This window comes from Littorina saxatilis, linkage group LG8, assembly GCF_037325665.1.
Source record: "Littorina saxatilis isolate snail1 linkage group LG8, US_GU_Lsax_2.0, whole genome shotgun sequence".
NCBI classification, from domain to species: Eukaryota; Metazoa; Mollusca; class Gastropoda; order Littorinimorpha; family Littorinidae; genus Littorina; species Littorina saxatilis.
The window spans coordinates 4,002,514-4,024,011 of NC_090252.1; the positions used below are offsets into that span (position 1 = coordinate 4,002,514).

A 21,498-nucleotide genomic window follows, 5' to 3' on the forward strand; every position below is an offset into this window, starting at 1 on the left:
CAACTTGCTGATTAGTCAGTATTTGTCTCTCACAGTGTTTGACGTGAACTTCACTGGGGACCCAATATAGGTCTATGCGTGAATTAAGAGGTCTGAGAGGGAGACAACTATAGGCTGTGTGTTCAAAGTCATTCGTGTGTTTGGGTTAGTGTTTGTGCATCCGCATACTTGCTTATGCATTTTTGTTTGTTTGATATTTCGTGATGACTGTGGACTATTTGATCAGTTTCCTAAATGTTGTTTTGTTCTGCTGCATTTGTGTGGCAGTTGTCTATTTGTACAAATAATGATACTTCTAGGTTATTATTTCAAAGTGTGAATTTTAAAAGGAGCCTTGTTTTTCCTTTAGCAAGCGTGGGCACCCGCAAAGCATTTATAGAAATATGCTTCTGACTTCAAATACTTTAAGATATTCCTCTTGAACAATGAATGCTTTTAAGGACAGGTCTCGTGGCAAGTGTGTACCAACTAGCATATTGCTTTACACACACACACACACACACACTCACACACACACTCACACGCATGCACACACACACACACTCACACGCATGCACACACACACACACACACACACACACAAACTTACACATGCAGACCTACACACAGAAACACTCACACACTTACAAACACACACACAGATGTACATGCACGCACACACACACACACACACACACACACACACACACACACACACACACACACACACACACATTGTAAAGCAGTAAAAATGATATATTCCAAATACATGCAAAATGAACATTGACAATCAATCCCATACCATCATGAGACACATACTGAGCACCGAGACAGCACACATACTGAGCACCGAGACAGCACACATACTGAGCACCGAGACAGCACACATACTGAGCACCAAGACAGCACACATACTGAGCACCGAGACAGCACACATACTGAGCACCGAGACAGCACACATACTGAGCACCGAGACAGCACACATACTGAGCACCGAGACAGCATACATACTGAGCACCGAGACAGCATACATACTGAGCACCGCCGCTGCAAACTTGTTGAAGCAAACTCAGAGCCACACTGATCTTGACACAGAACATCTTTAACAAATTTACGTGTACTGGGTAGTCAACATTAAAATAACTCTGACACATGGCAATATTATCAAACCTGAAAACACCCGATGTGAATGAGAACAGTTTCAGTACCACCACCTGTATTTAATTGGTGACATTATTAAGTTGCATCCAAAATGTTATCACTGCTTCCCCAAAAAGGACTTTTATATTTTCCTTTAAAATTATATGGCAGCATAGCTAATCTCCCCTCAACTTCCTCAGCCTTGATTGTCCTGCAACATGTTACATCACACAGCATGTTACATCACACAGCATGTTACATCACACAGCATGTTACATCACACAGCATGTTACATCACACAGCATGTTACATCACACAGCATGTTACATCACACAGCATGTTACATCACACAGCATGTTACATCACACAGCATGTTACATCACACAGCATGTTACATCACACAGCATGTTACATCACACAGCATGTTACATCACACATCAGATTACCGTTCAGTCGTATTTTTCATTATTATCTGTATCGTGTTTTGATGACGAAAAAACAGTTAACATTAAAGCACATTTCCTTTGATGCAGTGAGAACTCAACTTTTTGTTGTACACACACAAAAACAGCAACACCAGGCAAGCAACTCACAGTGGTAAACATACAAAACACAAGCAAATAAAAGCAAAAACCATCAGTTAAATACGACTATGTGACTTAAATTATCTTAATACTGGTGTTGAAAAGTTCCTTACTTTAAAGGCACAGTAAGCCTCCCGTAAACCATCACAGAGCTCCCCGAGCGTCTACATACAGTACAAGCATACTTCCATTTGAACGCTCACCGAACGGGAACATCCTGGCTGCTTTCTGTCGAGCGTGAGAAATTTTCAAAGAATTTATTTTCGTGGACTTCGGCTGCTACAACAATGGCGCCTCGTTTTGGTGCTGGACGGCTGTTATGATACCGGAAATCACGCCCGGACAGTAAGCCTCCCGTAAACCATCACAGATACTGTCAGGCTTTTACACACAGTACAAACACGCTTCCATTTGAACACTCACCGAACGGGAACATCCTAGGTGCCCTACGTAAAGAGCGAGCAATTTTCAAAGAAATAATTTTTCGGATTGTCACCATCTCAATCGGACCCATCCTGAACTCAGGTCAAAAATGAGTTACTTCCCTTCAACTGGCGATAGCCGTGGAGCGATGATTATCAGAATGATTCGGACCGTGGTGCGTTTTGGCGCTTGACCTAACTTTTAAAATCTAAATAATAAATTCTCAGCTTGTTACACAAACATTCTTAAATCATAAAAGAATTCTTTTTTTCATCAAGACAAGATCAGTACAATTCGAAGTTTTGAAAGTTTGAAAAGCCCGAAAGCAAGGTCGTGATTTTTTAGCAGACGACGGTTTATAGGCAGTCAAAAGCCATCGCTAGAGTTCTTAGGCCAAAAAAAAAAAATTGTCTGTTTCTGGTCACCCGACCGACCCTAAATTTCGGCGCCGACCCTAAACTTTTTTTTTCCAAACTCAAAAATTTTATTTATTTTTTGGTGGTAAAGGACAGGGTGAGAAAATGAACAACAAAAACGTGTGAAAACGAAAGTCCGCTGACGATTTGTAAATGTGTTGAGTGTCTTGTCTCTATGTATAGTGAATCCAGTCTCTTTGCGCGATTTTTAAAGTTAGTTTTATTGGTCTACATTTGGGAGGAAAAAAAAGAAAAAAAAAAAAAAGAAAAAAAAATCCCGACCTACCGACCCTATTTTTTTTAGCCATGTTACCAGAAACAGACAATTTTTTTTTTTTTGGCCTTATGAATCACATTCGTTTTTTTCGTGAAAAGTCAGAGGTACATAACGTGCTATTGCAGATAAGCTCACAGCGAGCCCCATTCAAATTACAAACTGACGACTGCATTGTGAAAAAGGGAAACTGGATCACACGGGTTCACGATGGCTCAGGGGTAAGACAAACCACGCAAAAATAAATTCTTTGAAAATTGCTCGCTCTTTACGTAGGGCACCTAGGATGTTCCCGTTTGGTGAGCGTTCAAATGGAAGGGTGTTTGTATTGTGTGTAAAAGCCTGACAGTATCTGTGATGGTTTACGGGAGGGTTACTGTGCCTTTAACATATAATCCTTCGATCTAAGCAACATTCAGACAGACTGGCATGGTTGGCCTAGAGGTAAGGCATCCGCCCCGTGATCGGGAGGTCGTGGGTTCGAAACCCGGCCGGGTCATACCTAAGGCTTTAAAATTGGCAATCTAGTGGTTGCTCTGCCTGGCGTCTGGCATTATGGGGTTAGTGCTAGGACTGGTTGGTCCGGTGTCAGAATAATGTGACTGGGTGAGACACGAAGCCTGTGCTGCGACTTCTGTCTTGTGTGTGGCGCACGTTATATGTCAAAGCAGCACCGCCCTGATATGGCTCTTCGTGGTCGGCTAGGCGTTAAGCAAACAAACAAACAAACATTCAGTCAATTTACACCACCCCGTTTTCCCCCTCTACTGAAATATAGTAGAAATATTTGTCCAGGCATGTTTTATTCTTTTATCAAATCAAATAAGAGCTAGAGAGTTGGAAAAGTCTTAGTTCAATGTGTTTCAACTTCATGTTTTTCTCTCTGAAGACTCAGTTCTACGTGGTTCAAGGCCCAGGCACATGTCTTCTTTGACCTGTCACTCCTTAGTTGTTAACATGAATTATCCTAACTTACTTGAAACAACATCTGTAAACCATACAGCTCAGACAATACTTTCAGTTTGACATTTAGCTATTGTTGACAATGCCAACAACAACAACAACAACAACAACAACAACAACAACAACAACAACAACAACAACAACAAGCCTTCTTAGGTCATAATTAACACATTATCATCAACTGTGTTTAACATAATCACAGTTCCTATCTCCCCCCCCCCCTTTCCCCGTCGCGATATAACCTTCGTGGTTGAAAACGACGTTAAACACCAAATAAAGAAAGAAAGAATAATCACAGTAGAGATGTATCGAAAGTAAGTGTCTTTTTCATTTCTTAATATTGTGATATTTCTTTGGGTTTTTTTTTTCCAGAGAGGAATGTCAAATTGAGTCTGACAGTGAAACAACAAAGCACAATCTCAGGCACCAGAATTGCAAAAAAACATTGAACTGCACAATATCTAACATACACAGAGACAATTTCTGTGATGAAGAAGAAACTGACGTTCCTTATTCCTTCCCTCCATCCTTTGTTTTGTAATGGTTCAGTGGAACCCCCCGTTTTAAGACCTTGTTTTCCAAGATTTTATATTCATAGAGTCTGTAAATTTACCTCTATTTTAAGACTCACTCCTTTTTAAGACCTGATTTTCTCATATGTTTTAGGTATTAAAAGGGAGGTTCCAGTTTGTAGTGAATGTCTTACCCAGTCTGAAAATCAGACAGCAACAAATCTCAGCACCAAAATTCTACACAAAAAACAACAGACAGATTCGACACACAATTGTGCATCACATGTGATCAACACAGAGACAATCATTTTGGCAAAGAAGAAGAATTAGAAGAATTCACGGTCGTTGTAGAAGGGCTAGAGGAAACAGAAGAGGTGGAGCCGTTGTAGAAGGCATGGATCGACTTGAGTTGCTTTTCTCGCAGCCAGATGTGCGGCCGCTTGCTCTTGACAAAGTCTACCGCTTCTTCTGGCGTCATCTGGTTTACCTGCAAGACAGTAAGTGATAATCACACACTGAGAGGGAAGGATAGGGGAGGGAGAGAGAAAGAGCGACAGAGAGGGGAGGGAGAGAGACAGCGAGACAGAGAGAGGGAGAGGGAGAGATAGAGAGAGAGGGAGAGATAGAGACAGAGAGAGAGGGAGAGATAGAGACAGAGAGAGAGGGAGAGATAGAGACAGAGAGAGAGGGAGAGATAGAGACAGAGAGAGAGGGAGAGATAGAGACAGAGAGAGAGGGAGAGAGAGAGACAGAGAGAGAGGGAGAGATAGAGACAGAGAGAGAGGGAGAGATAGAGACAGAGAGACAGGGAGAGAGAGAGGGAGAGAGAGAGGGAGAGAGAGACAGACAAACAGAGAGAGAGACAAACAGACAGACAAAGGATGTAGGCAATATCTGTGAATCAGCAACTGACAATAACAAAACAAAAAAGTATTCAACCATATCAAATCAAATCATGAGGTAGACATTAATTTTAATAATGACATGCATTATAACAAAACAAAACAAAATCACATCTCCGGATTGGAAACAGTTATGCTAGAACTTGAAACAATATCTGATCAAAGAGATCAAACAAATCTCAATGCTTAATTAACCCACCAGACGCAGGGATTTGAACCCACGACCTTCCACTTTGGAGGCTGGTGTCTTGCCTACTAGGACCACCAGGCCATCATCTGACCTTTTCTCAATGCAGCAACAACAACAAAATCTGTGAGTCAAAAAAACACACTACAAAAACCTCAAAGAATTGTTTGACATACGTGGATGAGGTAGCAGGCAACGACGGTGACGCTGCGGGTACGTCCAGCCTTGCAGTGAACGTAGACAGAGTTGTTTTTCTGTCGATGTTGCATCATAAAGTCCACGGACCTGCGGATGTTCTCCTGTGACGGTGTTCCTGTGAAGTCCACGGTGGACGCCATCAGCTGCTCCACGCCCATGTCATTCCACTCCTGTCAAGGGGAGATAATAAATCTGTTGCTGTTGTAATCATTCAGTATTTTTTAAGTGTTCCATAATTTTATGTATGTGGGAGTCGCAGCCCAGAAACACAAGACGAGAAGAAGATACATACATGTACCTGTAGTAGAGAGACTGTGATCATCTCTCTGGCCTGTGACAATGTCTGCCCCTCTCTCTCTCTCTCTCTCTCTCTCTCTCTCTCTCTCTCTCTCTCTCTCTCTCTCTCTCCTCTATCTCTCTCTCTCTCTCTCTCTCTCTCTCTCTCTCTCTCTCTATCTGCCTCCTCTCTCTCTCTCTGTGCCTCTTCTCTCTCTCTCTGCCTCTTCTCTCTTTCTCTGTGGACAATGTGACAGCATGATGCAAGGGAAGCAACCCACTCACACAAACTGACCTTCTCACTGGGTGTGATGCCCTCAGTCTCAAAGTCCTGTGTAAGGGAGACAACTCCTTTGATATTCTCCTCTGACACCAGCTGAATGAATGAACAAATGAATTAATCAATAAATGAATTAATAAATAAATAAGTAAATAAATGATAAAAAAAGAATAAGAAATAGCTAATAATTGATCTGTAACATATTTTAAATAAATAGCCGTTTGTATTGTATAATGCACAAACAACACAAGCAGATATGAAATTCCTACTCCCCCGAAAGCGGTGTATGGCTGCCTGAATGGCAGAGTAAAAACAATCATATATGTACAAGCATGAGTGAACGTGGGAGTTTCAGCCCCTCAATGCAGAAGAATAAGAAGAATTCTGACATCTTCACTTTAGTGAAATTACTTACTACACATGTACATGTACCCTCAACTCTCTTCAGTCTTCCTAGCAGGACATGTGGTGGTGCAGGGATTGGCTTGGGCGTCGGTCATCGGTCTTTTGCCATGTTAAATTTGGAAAAGACCGACACACATGGGTCTCAATCCGTCAACTGACCGATAGACATGCAACAGTCAGTCAGCTCGTCTTATTTTGGCGAATATCATGATCGAAAGGACTCGCAGCAAGACTGGGAGCGCCGCAATACTGGGAGCGCCGCCAGACCTAGCGAGCAGACTAACGTTTCAGTATTGTAGACCTAGCGAGCAGACCAACCTTTCAGTATTGTAGACCTAGCGAGCAGACCAACCTTTCAGTATTGTAGACCTAGCGAGCAGACCAACGTTTCAGTGTTGTAGACCTAGCGAGCAGACCAACGTTTCAGTATTGTAGACCTAGCAAGCAGACCAACGTTTCAGTGTTGTAGACCTAGCGAGCAGACCAACGTTTCAGTATTGTAGACCTAGCGAGCAGACCAACGTTTCAGTGTTGTAGACCTAGCGAGCAGACCAACGTTTCAGTGTTGTAGACCTAGCGAGCAGACCAACGTTTCAGTGTTGTAGACCTAGCGAGCAGACCAACGTTTCAGTGTTGTAGACCTAGCGAGCAGACCAACGTTTCAGTGTTGTAGACCTAGCGAGCAGACCAACGTTTCAGTGTTGTAGACCTAGCGAGCAGACCAACGTTTCAGTGTTGTAGACCTAGCGAGCAGACCAACGTTTCAGTATTGTAAACAACTGCTGTCTTGTTGTTTGTCCCCCTTCCTTACTTAATTGAAATAAATATGGTGGAGACCAGACCAACAAAAAGTGATAAATAAAATGTGTTGCAGGTACATTGTAAACAACTTTTACAAGTTTCTCCTCACTGCACAATTGCGGCAGTTCCGTGGCGGAAGGAATTTTTTTCTTTTCTTGACTGATTGGTTTGCAAAATGACTGATTGATTCATGGCTGAGTCAGTCAATGGACCTCTAGTGGCCAAAACCCAAGCCAATCCCTGGTGGTGTACATGATTGTAAACATGAGGAGAAAAATAGCTTTAAAATACAGTGGAACCCTCCTTTTAACAAATTTTTTGAAGAGTCCCTTCCTTTCTAGACCCAGCTTTCTCAGATTTCCTGTTCACAGCCTCTGTAAATTCTTGACTGGACCGGGTGGCCGAGTGGTAACGCACTTGCGCTCGGAAGCGAGAGGTTGCGAGTTCGACCCTGGGTCAGGGCGTTAGCAATTTTCTTCCCCCTTTCCTAACCTAGGTGGTGGGTTCAAGTGTTAGTCTTTCGGATGAGATGAAAAACCGAGGTCCCTTCGTGTACACTACATTGGGCTGTGCACGTTAAAGATCCCACGATTGACAAAAGGGTCTTTCCTGGCAAAATTGTATAGGCATAAATAAAAATGTCCACCAAAATACCTGTGTGACTTGGAATAATAGGCCGTGAAAAGTAGGATATGCGCCGAAATGGCTGCGATCTGCTGGCCGATGTGAATGCGTGATGTATTGTGTAAAAAAAATCCATCTCACACGGCATAAATAAATCCCTGCGCCTTGAATATGTGCGCGATTTATAAATTGCATAAAATAAAAATAAAAAAATAAAAAAATAAATCCCTGCGCTTAGAACTGTACCCACGGAATACGCGCGATATAAGCCTCATATTGATTGAATGATTGATTGAACCCCCCTTTTAACAAAATTTTTGAAGAGTCCCTGCCATTATAGACCCTGCTTTCTCAGATTTCCTGTTGACAGCCTCTTTAAATTTAGCCTCAGTCCAAGACCCTAGCTGAAATGCAATACCAAAGTCTGGGCTTTGTCCAAGATTACTTTACCAAAATGTCAAGCTATTTGATCAAAAACTGAGGGTGTGACAGTGCCACCTTAACTTTCACAAAAAGCCGGATATGATGTCATCAAATACATTTATCGGAGAAAGGAAAAAATAGTCGGGGGATATTTTACCCAGCATATTTCATGTGAAGTTTCATGAAAATCGGCCCAGTAGTTTTCTCGGAATCGCTCTACACATACACACACACACACGCAAACACCACAACCCTCGTCTCGATTCCCCGTCTATGTTAAAACATCTATATATTATATATATACGACTTGTGTCTGTGTGTCTGTGTGTTCGCGATGCACGGCCAAAGTTCTCGATGGATCTGCTTCAAATTTGGTGGGCTTATTCACAGAGACCCCGGACACAACCTGATCGATGAGATATTTCAACACGTGCTCTCAGCGCGCAGTGCTGAACCGATTTTCGTTTTTCTGTTTATTTCACCATTCCCAGTAACTCTTCCTTATCTTCTCCAGTGTTTTGCGTTTATCTCCCTTCCTTCGTGTGGCGTCAATCCATATTCCCGTTTGTACGTTACTATATTTAGAAGGTCACTGCACGTTACTATTTTTAGATCTCCCTTCCTTCGTGCGCCAGCGATGCCGGCGTACACCCGGCAAAGCCGGGTACCCGGCGACGGCCGGGTATTCGGCTCTACTTCTTCCCGGCGAAGCGGGTAATCATCTAGTTAGTCATAACTTGACTAAATGTAAAAAGGAAGGAAAATGCAATAAACACAAAAGCAAGATTTGCTAATTTTGCTTAACCTTTTGAGCAATGCATTTGAAATGACTAACTACATGTACCATCAGCTACCTGGAAAAACCTGTGGTTGTGTACATCATTGTAAACATGAGATGAAAAATAGCGTTAAAAAAATGTACAGATGAAAAAAAGAAAAATGCAATACAAACAAAATCAAGGTTAGATAATGACCTGTTGAGCGATGCTTTTGATGGGCAGTCCCCCCACCACCACCCACTGGTCCACACGACTGTACCACTGCCGCGACGTCACACGCGACATGACGTACGTGTAGAACAGCGTCGGATAGAACGCCACCCGGGCAAATATCTCTGCTGGATTCGACGGCATTTTGAGTTGCGTTTGTGGTTCTTGTTGTTGTTCTGAACTTGATGAGTACAGCTCAGTAGATTATGCTCCTAGGAAAAGAAGAACAGCCGTTTGTTGATACAATTCTGAAAAAGAAATTGGTAACAATTAGAACCAAATAGACCGTTGCAGTGGCAAGACGTCGGCCTCCTAATCGGAAGGTCGTGAGTTCGAATCCCGATCGCTGGCGCCTGGTGGGTTAAGAGTGGAGATTTTTCCGATCTCCCAGGTCAACTTATGTGCAGACCTGCTAGTGACTTAACCCCCTTCGTGTGTACACGCAAGCACAAGACCAAGTGCGCACGGAAAAGATCCTGTAATCCATGTCGGAATTCGGTGGGTTATGGAAACACGAAAATACCCAGCATGCCTACTCAATGAAAGCGGAGTGAGCTGCAGACTATGCTCTCAGAGTATAGTGTGGGGAACCCAAATGGGCAAACGAGCTCACACGTAACCAGAACATTCTGGAACGCTGAAGAAGAAGGAGAACCAAATAGTACACCAAATCTAAAAAATAAAGATGACTGCATTTTGATATTGGTTGATCTTTTTCTTGCAGACAACAGCTAATTATATAGAGAGAGATGGAGAAAGATACAGATGGACAGACACATACAAAGACAGGAAGACAGACAGTCAGAGTGTTAAAGAATAAAATAAACTATATGAGCACAAACAGCAGTAGTTAAAAGCACATGATTACACAATATGCTGTAAATAAACTCCTCCCTGCTACATCTGTTCCACGTGTGTCTGAAGTAAACACTGACTGTGTCTATCACAATAAAAAAAAAAACACGACAGTATTTGCAGTGAGAATTTATACTTTTCAAACCATACAGGAGGCATTTGTACGTGCATTCTGTCTTCCTAAAACTGAAAACACACAAACATCACACCAGAGACTGCAGAGTACACATTCTACAGTCTGTACACATTCTACAGTCTCAGATCATAATGGCAACCCGTCACTGCAGTTTTCAGAGTAATACACACACATATTCTGCTCAAATATCTTAACATCAACCCAGTAGCAATTGTAGAACACTTTCGCAAGCAACATGCATGCAGCATAATCATGAATCAGTGTGCCTTACCGGCCTAGATTTTCAGAGATCAACTGTTGAGCATAATCGCAGAGGACAAGTTACGGAGAAACGAAAGTTATGCAGAGTTGCTTCCCTTGGGTTGTGTGAAAGTTGTGGACGGGCTAATCCACAGCCGCACAGCACAACAGTATTCATGCCTTCTCTGTGTTCCGTGCGTTGTCGTCATTGTGTTGTCTGTGTACACATTAGTTTGTTTCCTTCCGTTGATGTTAGTATGATTGCTTACTTTTGCTTACACATTTTCAGTAAATTTGTGTACGATTTTGTTCACTGACTTTTCACAATTATACTAGTACGGTACGCGGTATCATGATCAGTTTGACTCACTGAGTGACAAACGTGACTGACTGGTTAGCGACCCCCCCCCCCCCATACACACACACACACACACACACACACACATACACACACACAAGGAAAAAGAAAAGCCGGGGAAAAAATCCTACAATGAGATGGAAAAAATCCCATCCTATAATACCGTTTTTCAAGTTTATATTTTTATTACGTATGCTAGCTGATTTCTAATTAACGAAAAAGCGATTGGCAGTGGCAAAACACAACCCAGCCCGGCGTGTGACGCAGTTCACTGGCCTCGGGTCACGTCACGATTACAGTTACAGGCAACAATCAAACTTGAATGGGACCGGCCCATATAGATCACTCTCATTAATTACCTCCGCTGATTACGCAGAAGAAGATTTTTTTTTTCAGGATAGAGAAAGTAAGTGTGGATGCACTCAGTGTCATCAGTTGATATCAGCTTGACGGGGATTGTCACAGTGAGCCTGGGGCGCGGGTGGAGGGTTGGGGGGTGGGTTACGGTTAGCCTGACTGGGTATGCCGGTGTAACACGAGAAAAGTACTCCCACGAGATTTTTTACTCCGGAGTAAAAATGTCGCACGAAACTTTTACTCCCTTTACGAATAAATTACTCCCGATCCCCCATAACACGAGAAAATAACTCCCCACAACAGGTGTGTTCCGAGTAACATTTTGTACACAAATGTTACTCCCCTGACGAATAAAAAACGAATAAATTACTCCACCCTAACACGAGCAATTAAACTGCCCACGCCAGGTGTACCAAACTTTGACTCCCCTGTCCCTCACGGTTAGTTTGGGGGGTGGAAGGGGTCGGGGGAGGGGTATTGCGACATTTGTTTGCGCGAGATCAAATATTGGCATTATCCCTTCGCCCGCATCCCAATTTTGCGTACGAGATTTTTACTGGATGTAAAAAAAAAAACCGGGGAGTACACATTTCGTGGAGGGAGTAATTATTTCGTGCTTTGGGGAGTTCTTTTCTCGTACGAAAGGTGTACTCGGAGTAAGAATTTCGTACGAAATATTTACTCCGGAGTAAAAAAATCTCGTGGGAGTAATTTTCTCGTGTTACACCGGGATGCAGGAGGGGTATTGCCCGACTGAGGACTTGTTAAGTGATGCTGCGACTAAAACTTGCAAAAGTGTACTCTCACCGAAAAGACGGACTGAAACTCAGTAGAAGCCGGAAAACTGAACTACAGGATGAAATGCATTCATTTGCCTTTGGCTCTGAGTACTTTGCCAGCTTAGTAAAAGTGAATGTTTTCACTACAAGTATACTTTGTAACTCAGTTTTTTTTTCTGATATTATTTTTATATAATCATACAGGACTGAGTGAGTCAGTTAGGCACGGGTCTCCTTTTGAGTTCACTTACGGCCGGCATGCACCCAGCATATATCAGTGTTATTCTGACGGCGAAGCCAAATCAGTATAATACGACCTTCCTCGATCAGTCCTCCTCCTTATCATCATCATCATCATCATCATCATCATCATCATCATCATCATCATCATCATCATCATCATCATCATAATCATCATCATCATCATCATCATCATCATCATCATCATCATCATCATCATCATCATCATCATCATCACAGTATCATTGTACTAGGCTATCATCATCGACGGTCATCATCAGCAGCAGCAGCAGCCGCAGCAGCAGGCATACATCACATGATCATCGTCATTAAACATCACATGATCATCGTCGTCGTCATCAGCGAAATGTCCGCTCATCAGTCCCGAACACCGGCAACGATCTTCTCAAAGCAACTTAAATTTGGATAACCCACCATTCTGCTTCATCTCCGAGTCTGATATCGCATTCTCTTGCTAAAAGCATCCACCCCCTTCTGATTCCTTTGCCTCTAAATACATAATTGTTTATCTTTGATCCGATATAGTTCCTTATTTCTACACTCTAATTAACTACCCGGTCGGCCTGTCAATTTAAAAATGAAAGGGTGAAAATGCTTTCCCTAATATTTAGCTGCACGATCTAAAGGTCAATCACCACTTCAGCACGCCTGACCCGTCGCTGAATATGTATGGAAGCAAGAACACGCAACAAATCCACACACACAAACACGCAGGTAAAATCAATCCACTCAGAGAAGCACGAAAAACTGAGAGCCGTGACGAGGCAGGTCAATGCTTTTGGTTCATGTCACATGATACGAGACATTCGACTCTCCTGTTTATTTATTCATTCGAGTCTTTATTTATTTTCCTTGAGCTCCCATTATTGTCGTTTTATTTCTGAATCTTAACAAGTTGTTTTACACTTTAATATCCTCATGAGTGTGTGAACACTGACTGACTGATTGTGAGATATTCCTAGTGTGTGGTGACATAATTACAACCCACAAACGGAACTGCCTATATACCTCTTTGGGAGATTGGAGGCAGTGTTTGTGGTCAGTTATATCCCGTTAAACGTATCGATATACAGTAATGTCTTTGTGTGTGTGTGTGTGTGTGTGTGTGTGTGTGTGTGTGTCAGTGTGTGTGTGTGTGCGTGCGTGACGGTATGCGTGCGTGCGTGTGTGTGTGTGTGTGTGTGTGTGTGTGTGTATGTGTGTGTGTGCCGTGTGTGTGTGTGTGTGTGTGTGTGTGTGTGCCATGTGTGTGTGTATGTGTCTGTGCGTGTACGCGCGCGTCTGTCGGTCTGTCTGTCAGTCTGCCTTTCTTAATAAAACTGGTAATATTCTCATTTGTACTGCATGAGGCGTTGCTATACTTTATTTGTATCCGTTGACGTTGTTCTTCAGTTTTATTGACAAGCAAATTACCTCGACGCCGCATCCCGCCCTCCCCTTCACCCCTCTTTATTCCATAATCCCAGCCTTCCTGCTCCCTCATGCCTCGATTTCTCTTATTCTCCAATTAGGGGAAAGGCTCCTAATATGGACCACCTCCTGTTCTGACAAACTAACGGCGCTAGAGCGCTCAAAACAATTTCATTCGCTGTATTCACCCTCTCTGGATAACTTGCACATGTCAAAACAGTTGCAGAAACACAAACCTCAAAACCGTTAGGCTTTTTCTCTGTTTTTCACTTTTGGCAGCGTTCACTCTAAATTTGCCGCCTAAAACAAACTCGTTTCTGTCAACAGCCAAAGCTTTTATCCCCAAAAAATTGCTATATATGACAGTTAAGACCGTATTTGTTACATTTTAGCAGTGTTGACCCCGAGTTTCTACTGCAAACAAAAAATAATAGCAAAATCGCAAAGTATGTGTGAGTCCCCTAATATGGACCACCTTCAACAAATCGAAGAAAATAAAAGCTAAAGGCTATTTTCATTCATTCATTGAGAAGCTTGCTGAAACTAACCTATAACCCTCGAGATTTCAAAAAAATATAACAAATAGTCTTCTTTTCGTGGAAGTTGATAATTTCACTTTTTTTCACTCTGTTTTTGATGAGCTTCTTTACTTTCCTGGTGTGCTTTAAATAATGCTCTCATCAACCTGAAACAGATAAATCTAAAGCATAATTTAATTAGTCTGACTTGCACACTAAGTTGTATCGTGTTATGTTGAAGTATTGGGGGCTTTTTACAGTGATTCGTGAAGGCCGCTTCACTGGTCCATATTAGGCGCCCAGGCTTCTAATATGGACCATTTGTGAATTTTTCTGTATTTAATTTTTGCTGAATGTCTATCAAAGCTATTTCACTCTAATTCGTCCCAACGGTTAACCTAAAAGAGAAGGACTACCAAACACAAAATGAAACTTCTTCGCAAGAAAACAAGTTAGTTATCAGCATGAAACAAAAAGTGGTCCATATTAGGAGCCCTTCCCCTATATATATATTGACAGAAGGACGGCCAATTATTCCAATCTCGACCGGCTCTCAAGTATTTGCGTCATTGCAGCATGCTCCTGGATTTTCGTCCAATCAATAGCATTCGATCAATTCAGCCCTTCTAACAGTAGCTGCAAGGGCAATAACCTTGTGTGGTGACATAATCCAGAGATGATCTCTGCATAATCCTAAAGCGAACTGAGTAATGATAACTTTTTGGGCGATTTGAGACGGTTATCAGTTTTCTTTGGAAGGCATAATCCCTTACAAAGAAAACATAGCTGTCTCAAATCGCCCCAAGATATATACCACTCAGTTCGCTTTGGGATTATGTCACCACGCAGCAGGAATACCTTAACACCAGTGTTAGAACGATCAGTTATTGGAAGATTAATACGCTGGGTAATCTTTGCAGAATGTAATTTACTATCCATGTACTCTATAGATCTGACTCTGTTTTTGGTTCGTCAAAACGGTATTACCATTTTGTACCTGACCGAGAATAGCAAACTTTACACATAATGATTTGCTGCATCATGGATTTGAGTTCCTAAATTCCCAAAGGTTTGATTGCTACTTAATTCCATCGCCGCATGACACAAAGAATGTTCATGTCGATGAACTGAATGGGGGACTTAAACGCAGAAGAGTTTACGAATCGTAGCCGCTCCCCTCTTTCTATTGATTTAACTATTAAATGCATAGATACGGAGACATTTTGAGTTTATTAGTGTGTGTGTGTGTGTGTGTGTGTGTGTGTGTGTGTCGGTGTCTGTGGGCGTGTGTGTGTGTGTGTGTGGGCGTACGTGTGTGTGTATGTGTGTGTGCCGTGTGTGTGTGTGTGGGGGGGGGGGGAGGGGCCCAGGGGGGGGGGGGGGGGGGGGGGGAGTACGGTTTTGTGAGAAAAGCAGCTGCGGCGCTTGGGGGAAAATCCTAGCTAAACGATCATTTCACAAAGGTTCTAATTGCAGTGCAAATGTGTGCTTTTCCCCCTTCAAACAGAGACAGGCCGGTCATCTGTCGGGATACAGGTCTAAATCTGTTGGGTTCAGTAGTTGAGTGTGCCACGATAGTCCCTAAATAGAACTTCCAAGTCCACAAGATATAATGTTAGATTTGCATACTGTTCAAACACTTTGGTGTGTGAACTATAAACAGAATAAATATGTGCAGTTAAAAATAAAACTATAACCCGGACAAAAGCGAGAGAGAGAGAGAGAGAGAGAGAGAGAGAGAGAGAGAGAGAGAGAGAGAGAGAGAGAGAGAGAGAGAGAGAGAGAGAGTTTACATTAATTTGCTGCGATCAGTTGATAACGATACTGAGATAGACAACCGGCAGGTGCAGATGGACCGATTTACCGTCTATCGTTTTAATTTGTCAAACACTCTCTCGCTCGCACACACACACACACACACACACACACACTATTCCTTGTTTTCTATACCCTTTCCTATATTATCGTGAAATCTCACACGAAACTCTGAGGTAGACATTTCACATGGACAAATTTGTCGTCAGGAACCACAGGCACACAATATATTTCGTTTCGTCTGCACTAACAAAATGATGACAAAAACGATGTTTAAATGTGGCTTGATTCCGGGTTCCCCAGAGATCCTAGCGAGTAACTGCCAATTTGCGATGATAGCGACCGTGGTATATAACCATGTATCATCAAATCAGTTAAATGAGATTGAGTGACGTGTTACGTAGCGTGATGCTATCGTCTCTTCGCGATCAATCGATATTTAGCTAGAATGTTCCGGCTGATCAAAATGATTGTGTGAGCTTTGCACCCAGGGGTGTACATGCACCCTGTGATGTTTTGTTCACACTTTGTTGTTGTTTTGAATGTCTTTCTGTTTGTTTGCTTGTTTGTTTGTTTGTATGCTTGCTTGCATGCGTGTTTGTTTTTTGATTAGTTTCAGCACTGAGCTGCAACAACAACAACAGCAACAACAACAAAAACAACAACAACAACAGCAACAGCAGCTGCAACAAGAACAAGAACAACAACAACAGCAGCGGCAGCAACAACAACAACAGCGGCAGCAACAACAACAACAGCGGCAACAACAACAGCAACAGCGGCAGCAGCAACAACAACAACCGTGGCATCAACAACAAAGACTTGTCAACCACTCACAAACACTGACAGCCAGGAACAAAATCAACAAAAAAACAAACTCACAACAGCTTGGTGAACTAATAGCCTAACCAGCCGGGACGAAAATTTTTGTTTGACATGTTACACTTTTATGCCGTTTACATTCTGCCTTTGTGCTTTCCTATTGCTTTTCCCCGTCTATACTCATATAAATTTACCGTCATTGCTTTGGTGAAATTGACGAGGCTTATGATTGGACAACAAGCGTCGATTTTAAAACCTTTCAAGGATGTGTTGAATAATTCAACGCGGCGATTGTTATGTAACACAATGGCAGCATTTCAAAGCAATGTTTGTGTGGAAAGTGGGATGTTTCTGTGTAAGACTGACTGTGTTTTGTTGTTGTTGTTATTTGTTTGTTTGTTTTTGTGTTGTTTTGCTGTTGTCGTTGAAATAGACTCTGTGGCAGAGTATACCGAGCTGTGAACTTCGATCAGTCGGTCTAGAGATAGAGAATAGGCCTACTACATGGCTTGCTTTGTCGTACCAGATTTACACGAGTTTTGTTTTTTTTAATATTGAACACACACACGCTCCCGCACACATGCGCGCGCGTGTCAGTATTAGGCTGCAGTTCAACTCATAAGCGAAATCTTATTTATCCTACATACTGTACTTACGTGTATTTTACTGAAAATGTCCTGCAGTCGAGGTAGAAGACGCTTGTTTTGGAACCTCCATCTCTTCTAAAGCCTCCTGTGATCTATTACGTCACAGCAAAGAAACGTCACTCTGAATGTGTGGCGTGACGTGTTAGTTCTAAAGATTCATCGAGGGTAATTAGCGAGCGCATTTTCGTTTGTCTCGGTGACTTTGGCATCATAAGCCGTGGAAAAACAGGTCCCTGTCAGACTTGTTTGACATGACCTCATTTACATGATATACACACGTGTGATTTGAACGATTATTATCTCACGGGTGTCAGTCTCTCTCACGTATGTAGGATAAATAAGATTTCGCTTATGAGTTGAACTGCAGCCTAACTACTCAGTGACACGCGCGCCAGTGTGTCAGCGTGTGAGTGTGAGTGTGAGTGTGTGTGTGTGTGAGTGTGTTTGTGCATGCGTGACAGTGTGTGGGTGCATTTGACTGGGTTTGGATTTGTCGGAAAATGTCCCTAACACTGACTGAATATGAACAATTTCGGCGACTTTCCATTTCCCCTGTGGAAAATCATAAGCGATTTTAGTTCAGCAAGCTACTTCAGACACTGCAAAGGTGGAAACCACCGGAAACCACCCATGTCAGTCAAGATGTGAAAAGAAAAGCGCGGATGAAATAGTATAACAGATTCTTTCCACGCTCTTCACAACCGGACTGACTCGAACAAACTGGAATGTGCGAGTCATTTGTTTACGTTCTAAAAATAGCGGTGTTCAACCAATCGTGTTCGGGGAAACACCGTGGGTCGCCCTTATAAGGTTAGTGACGTCACAAGGTAGAGTGTGCAAGAAATTTCTAGTCAGCGCGGCTCGCTTTTTTACGCTTTGGCACAGCGACTGCCGATCAGTTTTGCAAAGCGAAGCAGACGAGAAGAAAGTGTTACGATTTCGGGGTGCATTGGCCTCCAAACAACTGAGTGGGTGGAATATTTGTGTTGTTGTGCTACAACGTGTGACTCATTCATTCATTTTCCTCCAGACTAACTGAGATAAATTTGTGTGCGAATCGTTATCGTGCGTCAGTTTCAGTGCTACAACTTGCATCGTGATCGTGTCTCTGACGGAGTTCCCGAACTGCTCAGAGCGTTTGAGGCTGAGACTTTAACGGACTTCTTGGACCGATAATCTGTTGACTGAGTCAACTGCCGATTCATTTACACACGACGAGTGACCACCGATCTAAATTTGGATCGACAAGCAGTGTGATTCATTTTGTCGTGCACGGTTCGTCTGATGACAACATAGAAAATGAATCTGTTTGCAGACAAGTGGCCATCGGCCTTCGACAACAACCCATTTGGGCTGGACGGTTTTCGCAGCTCGTCTCTTGGTGGCTTTCGCTGGGGATCAAACGTTTTTGGTGACAGATCAGACAACGACGACTTTCATTCAAAGATGAGGATCAGAAACGCTCCATCGCTTGCTGAGCGAGGTTTTTACGACGATTTTGATTCTGTGTTTCATGACCTGAGGTCGCCGAGCGGACGACACTTCGACTTAAGGGCAGACGACAGCTTCAGTCAGCGATCGTCATCGTCGAGTACACCGAAAGGTAAAGAATACATCATTCCAATCAAAGTCGAAACCTCGTCCTCAAAGCCAGAGAGAAAAGGTAGTCTTTTTTCTACCAACAAAGTAGGTGACGAAGTACATTCGAGGCTGAATGGCTACACGGGTTCACAGTCTTCCTCGCCGCCAAGTGGATGTGGCTCGGGCACTCGCGGTCGCGTAATTCACATCCCTATTGTGAGAGAAACGAAATCACACACAAGTCCCAGAGAAAAATCACGATCTCCTCCAAAGTTTACGCCGCTGATACCGACAACTGAGGAAAATAGATCACAGCGGAGATCGGGGGACAGGAAAGATGATGATGTGATTTGCTTGGACAGTGATGCATTCTTCACACAGTCAAGGAACACACCGCGACGATATCGACCTAACAAGTATGACTCTGACGTTGAAATCGTTGATGTTGAAGAAAAAGAGGAGGAGAGTTCGAGTTCGAGATCTCTTCGTCGAAAACCCATTCGTCATGACGCTGATGTGTCTCCATCAAGGAATTTTACGTCACGCGACGAAGAGATTTGTTCCGCTTCACGATCATCGAGTTATGACGTGAGACCGAATGACGTCAGGCACGAGGAAGAAGAGGCAGAACGGGAGAAGAGTGAGGGGCAAAGCAAAAAGTCGTGTGCTCACCCAGGGGTGACAAATGTGACGCCGCCTCCGTCCTACCCAATCTATGATCACCTGAGACCCAGGTAAGCATTTTCACATTTTCGCTCAGCCTAATTTTAATTGTGTTTTGTTGTTGTAGTTTGCTTTATCTTCTGTTGTTAATTGTCAGTCTGTCTCTCAGTTTACCTCTGTCAGTGTCTGCCTGTACCACTGTCTGTTTTATGCACGGTCTTTCTCTGTGTGCCTGCCTGCCTTTATGTCACTCTCTTATCCTCCCAGTGTTTCTGTGGTTCTTCAATCACTGATTTTTTCGACGATTTTGCTGGAAATAATTGGATATTTTCGCATTCACTCAGTGAAGACATTATTTTCCCCTCTCTTGTACATACTCTGTTTTGACTCGTTTTTGATTCATGAAATCTTTCGTTCCAAAATCCTTGACCAAAACCATAGCTGATTATCGTAGATAATGTTGTCGAGAATCCATTTAGTTCTAAATGACCATAATCCAAATGAGCTTGACCGTCAGTGCTGTTGTTTGGTAGCCGTATTCATTTGTGCAGACAAAAAAGCGTCCCATAAAGAAAAACATCGGGTGACTGACTGGCCGACAAACAGTGTGTGTGAGTGTGTGTGTGTGTGTGTGTGTGTGTGTGTGAGAGAGAGAGAGAGAGAGAGAGAGAGAGAGAGAGAGAGAGAGAGAGAGAGAGAGAGAGAGAGAGAGAGAGAGAGAGAGAGAGAGAGAGAGAGAGAGAGAGAGAGAGAGAGAGAGAGAGAGAGAGAGAGAGAGAGAGAGAGAGAGCAAGCACACAGATGCCGCGAACTTACGCCATGTGTTCATAATCCGCTCCGTGCTGCACTCAGACGATTTCCCCTGTGCACTTGGCTATTCTCCCAATTCCGACCAAAGACTTTTAACGAAAACATTCGTTTGATGTTTCTGGCCAAAGTGTGGGTAACATTTGGCATGCGGAAAGCAAGACGCATTCCCATTGCTTTTTACCGTTCTACTTTTAATGTGTAGCCTATCCTCCCACTGGCGAACACAAGCTTCACACCAAAAACATTCGTTTGACGTTCCTAGCGGCAAAAGTATAGGTAACAGTTGGCATTTAAAAGCATGACGCATCTATCCCGGTGCTTTGGCCTGAGCTCTGAATGCCAGAGTTGCAGTATTTTTAGACACATGTACCCGTTTTCACCTTCATATAAACTTGTCTAAGTGGCATAGTATGCGTGCTGAAGACTCACTGGTAGAGAATTTTGAGGGTGAATACAGGAAGGTGAATGAACTTAGAAAACGATTTCCAAAGGGTGGATAAGTATTTCTTTCTAAAATGCAGCCTGAAGGCCTACATGTGCAAGTCATCTTCAGGAAATATCAGGCACAAGAGCTCGTAAATCAGTCGGGAAGCCAATAGATGTAAACACTTCAGTGAAATCAATAGTCGTTTATGATCGTAACAAACACGCCAAAGAGGTAAAGGAACCTCCGGGCAATGGATCGATTAGTGCTGTAAATTAATTGTCACCTCGAGATACTGGACTTCCCAAATTAGATTGTGGCCGGGCAGAGTGCGTACTGGGACTGACTTTCTTTTTGACCTGTAGAACTAGGCCAAAATATAGCTGAAGAAGTGTGTGTGTGTGTGTGTGGGGGGGGGGGGGGGGGGGGGGGGGGGGGGGGGGGGG

At 43.0% G+C, this 21,498-nt stretch overlaps 2 protein-coding genes across 2 annotated transcripts in view; one reads left to right on the forward strand and one right to left on the reverse strand.

Moving 5' to 3' along the window:
• Window positions 1–714: 714 nt before the first annotated feature.
• On the reverse strand, window positions 715–10,742 carry LOC138972555 (phosphatidylglycerophosphatase and protein-tyrosine phosphatase 1-like). The gene is made up of 5 exons (XM_070345205.1): window positions 10,639–10,742; window positions 9,362–9,624; window positions 6,150–6,230; window positions 5,557–5,748; window positions 715–4,778 (listed from the first exon to the last, which is right to left on the reverse strand). Exons 2-5 carry the CDS (start codon window positions 9,518–9,520, stop codon window positions 4,596–4,598), a joined length of 615 nt encoding a protein of 204 aa, XP_070201306.1. The 5' UTR covers window positions 9,521–9,624; window positions 10,639–10,742; the 3' UTR covers window positions 715–4,595.
• Window positions 10,743–18,453: 7,711 nt separating this feature from the next.
• Window positions 18,454–21,498, forward strand: part of LOC138972556 (uncharacterized) — an 11,677-nt gene continuing 8,632 nt past the window's right edge. Inside the window, exon 1 of the mRNA XM_070345206.1 lies at window positions 18,454–19,889. Coding sequence (XP_070201307.1) covers window positions 18,874–19,889 — 1,016 coding nt within the window. The 5' untranslated portion in view covers window positions 18,454–18,873. The remainder of the gene's footprint in view (window positions 19,890–21,498) is intronic.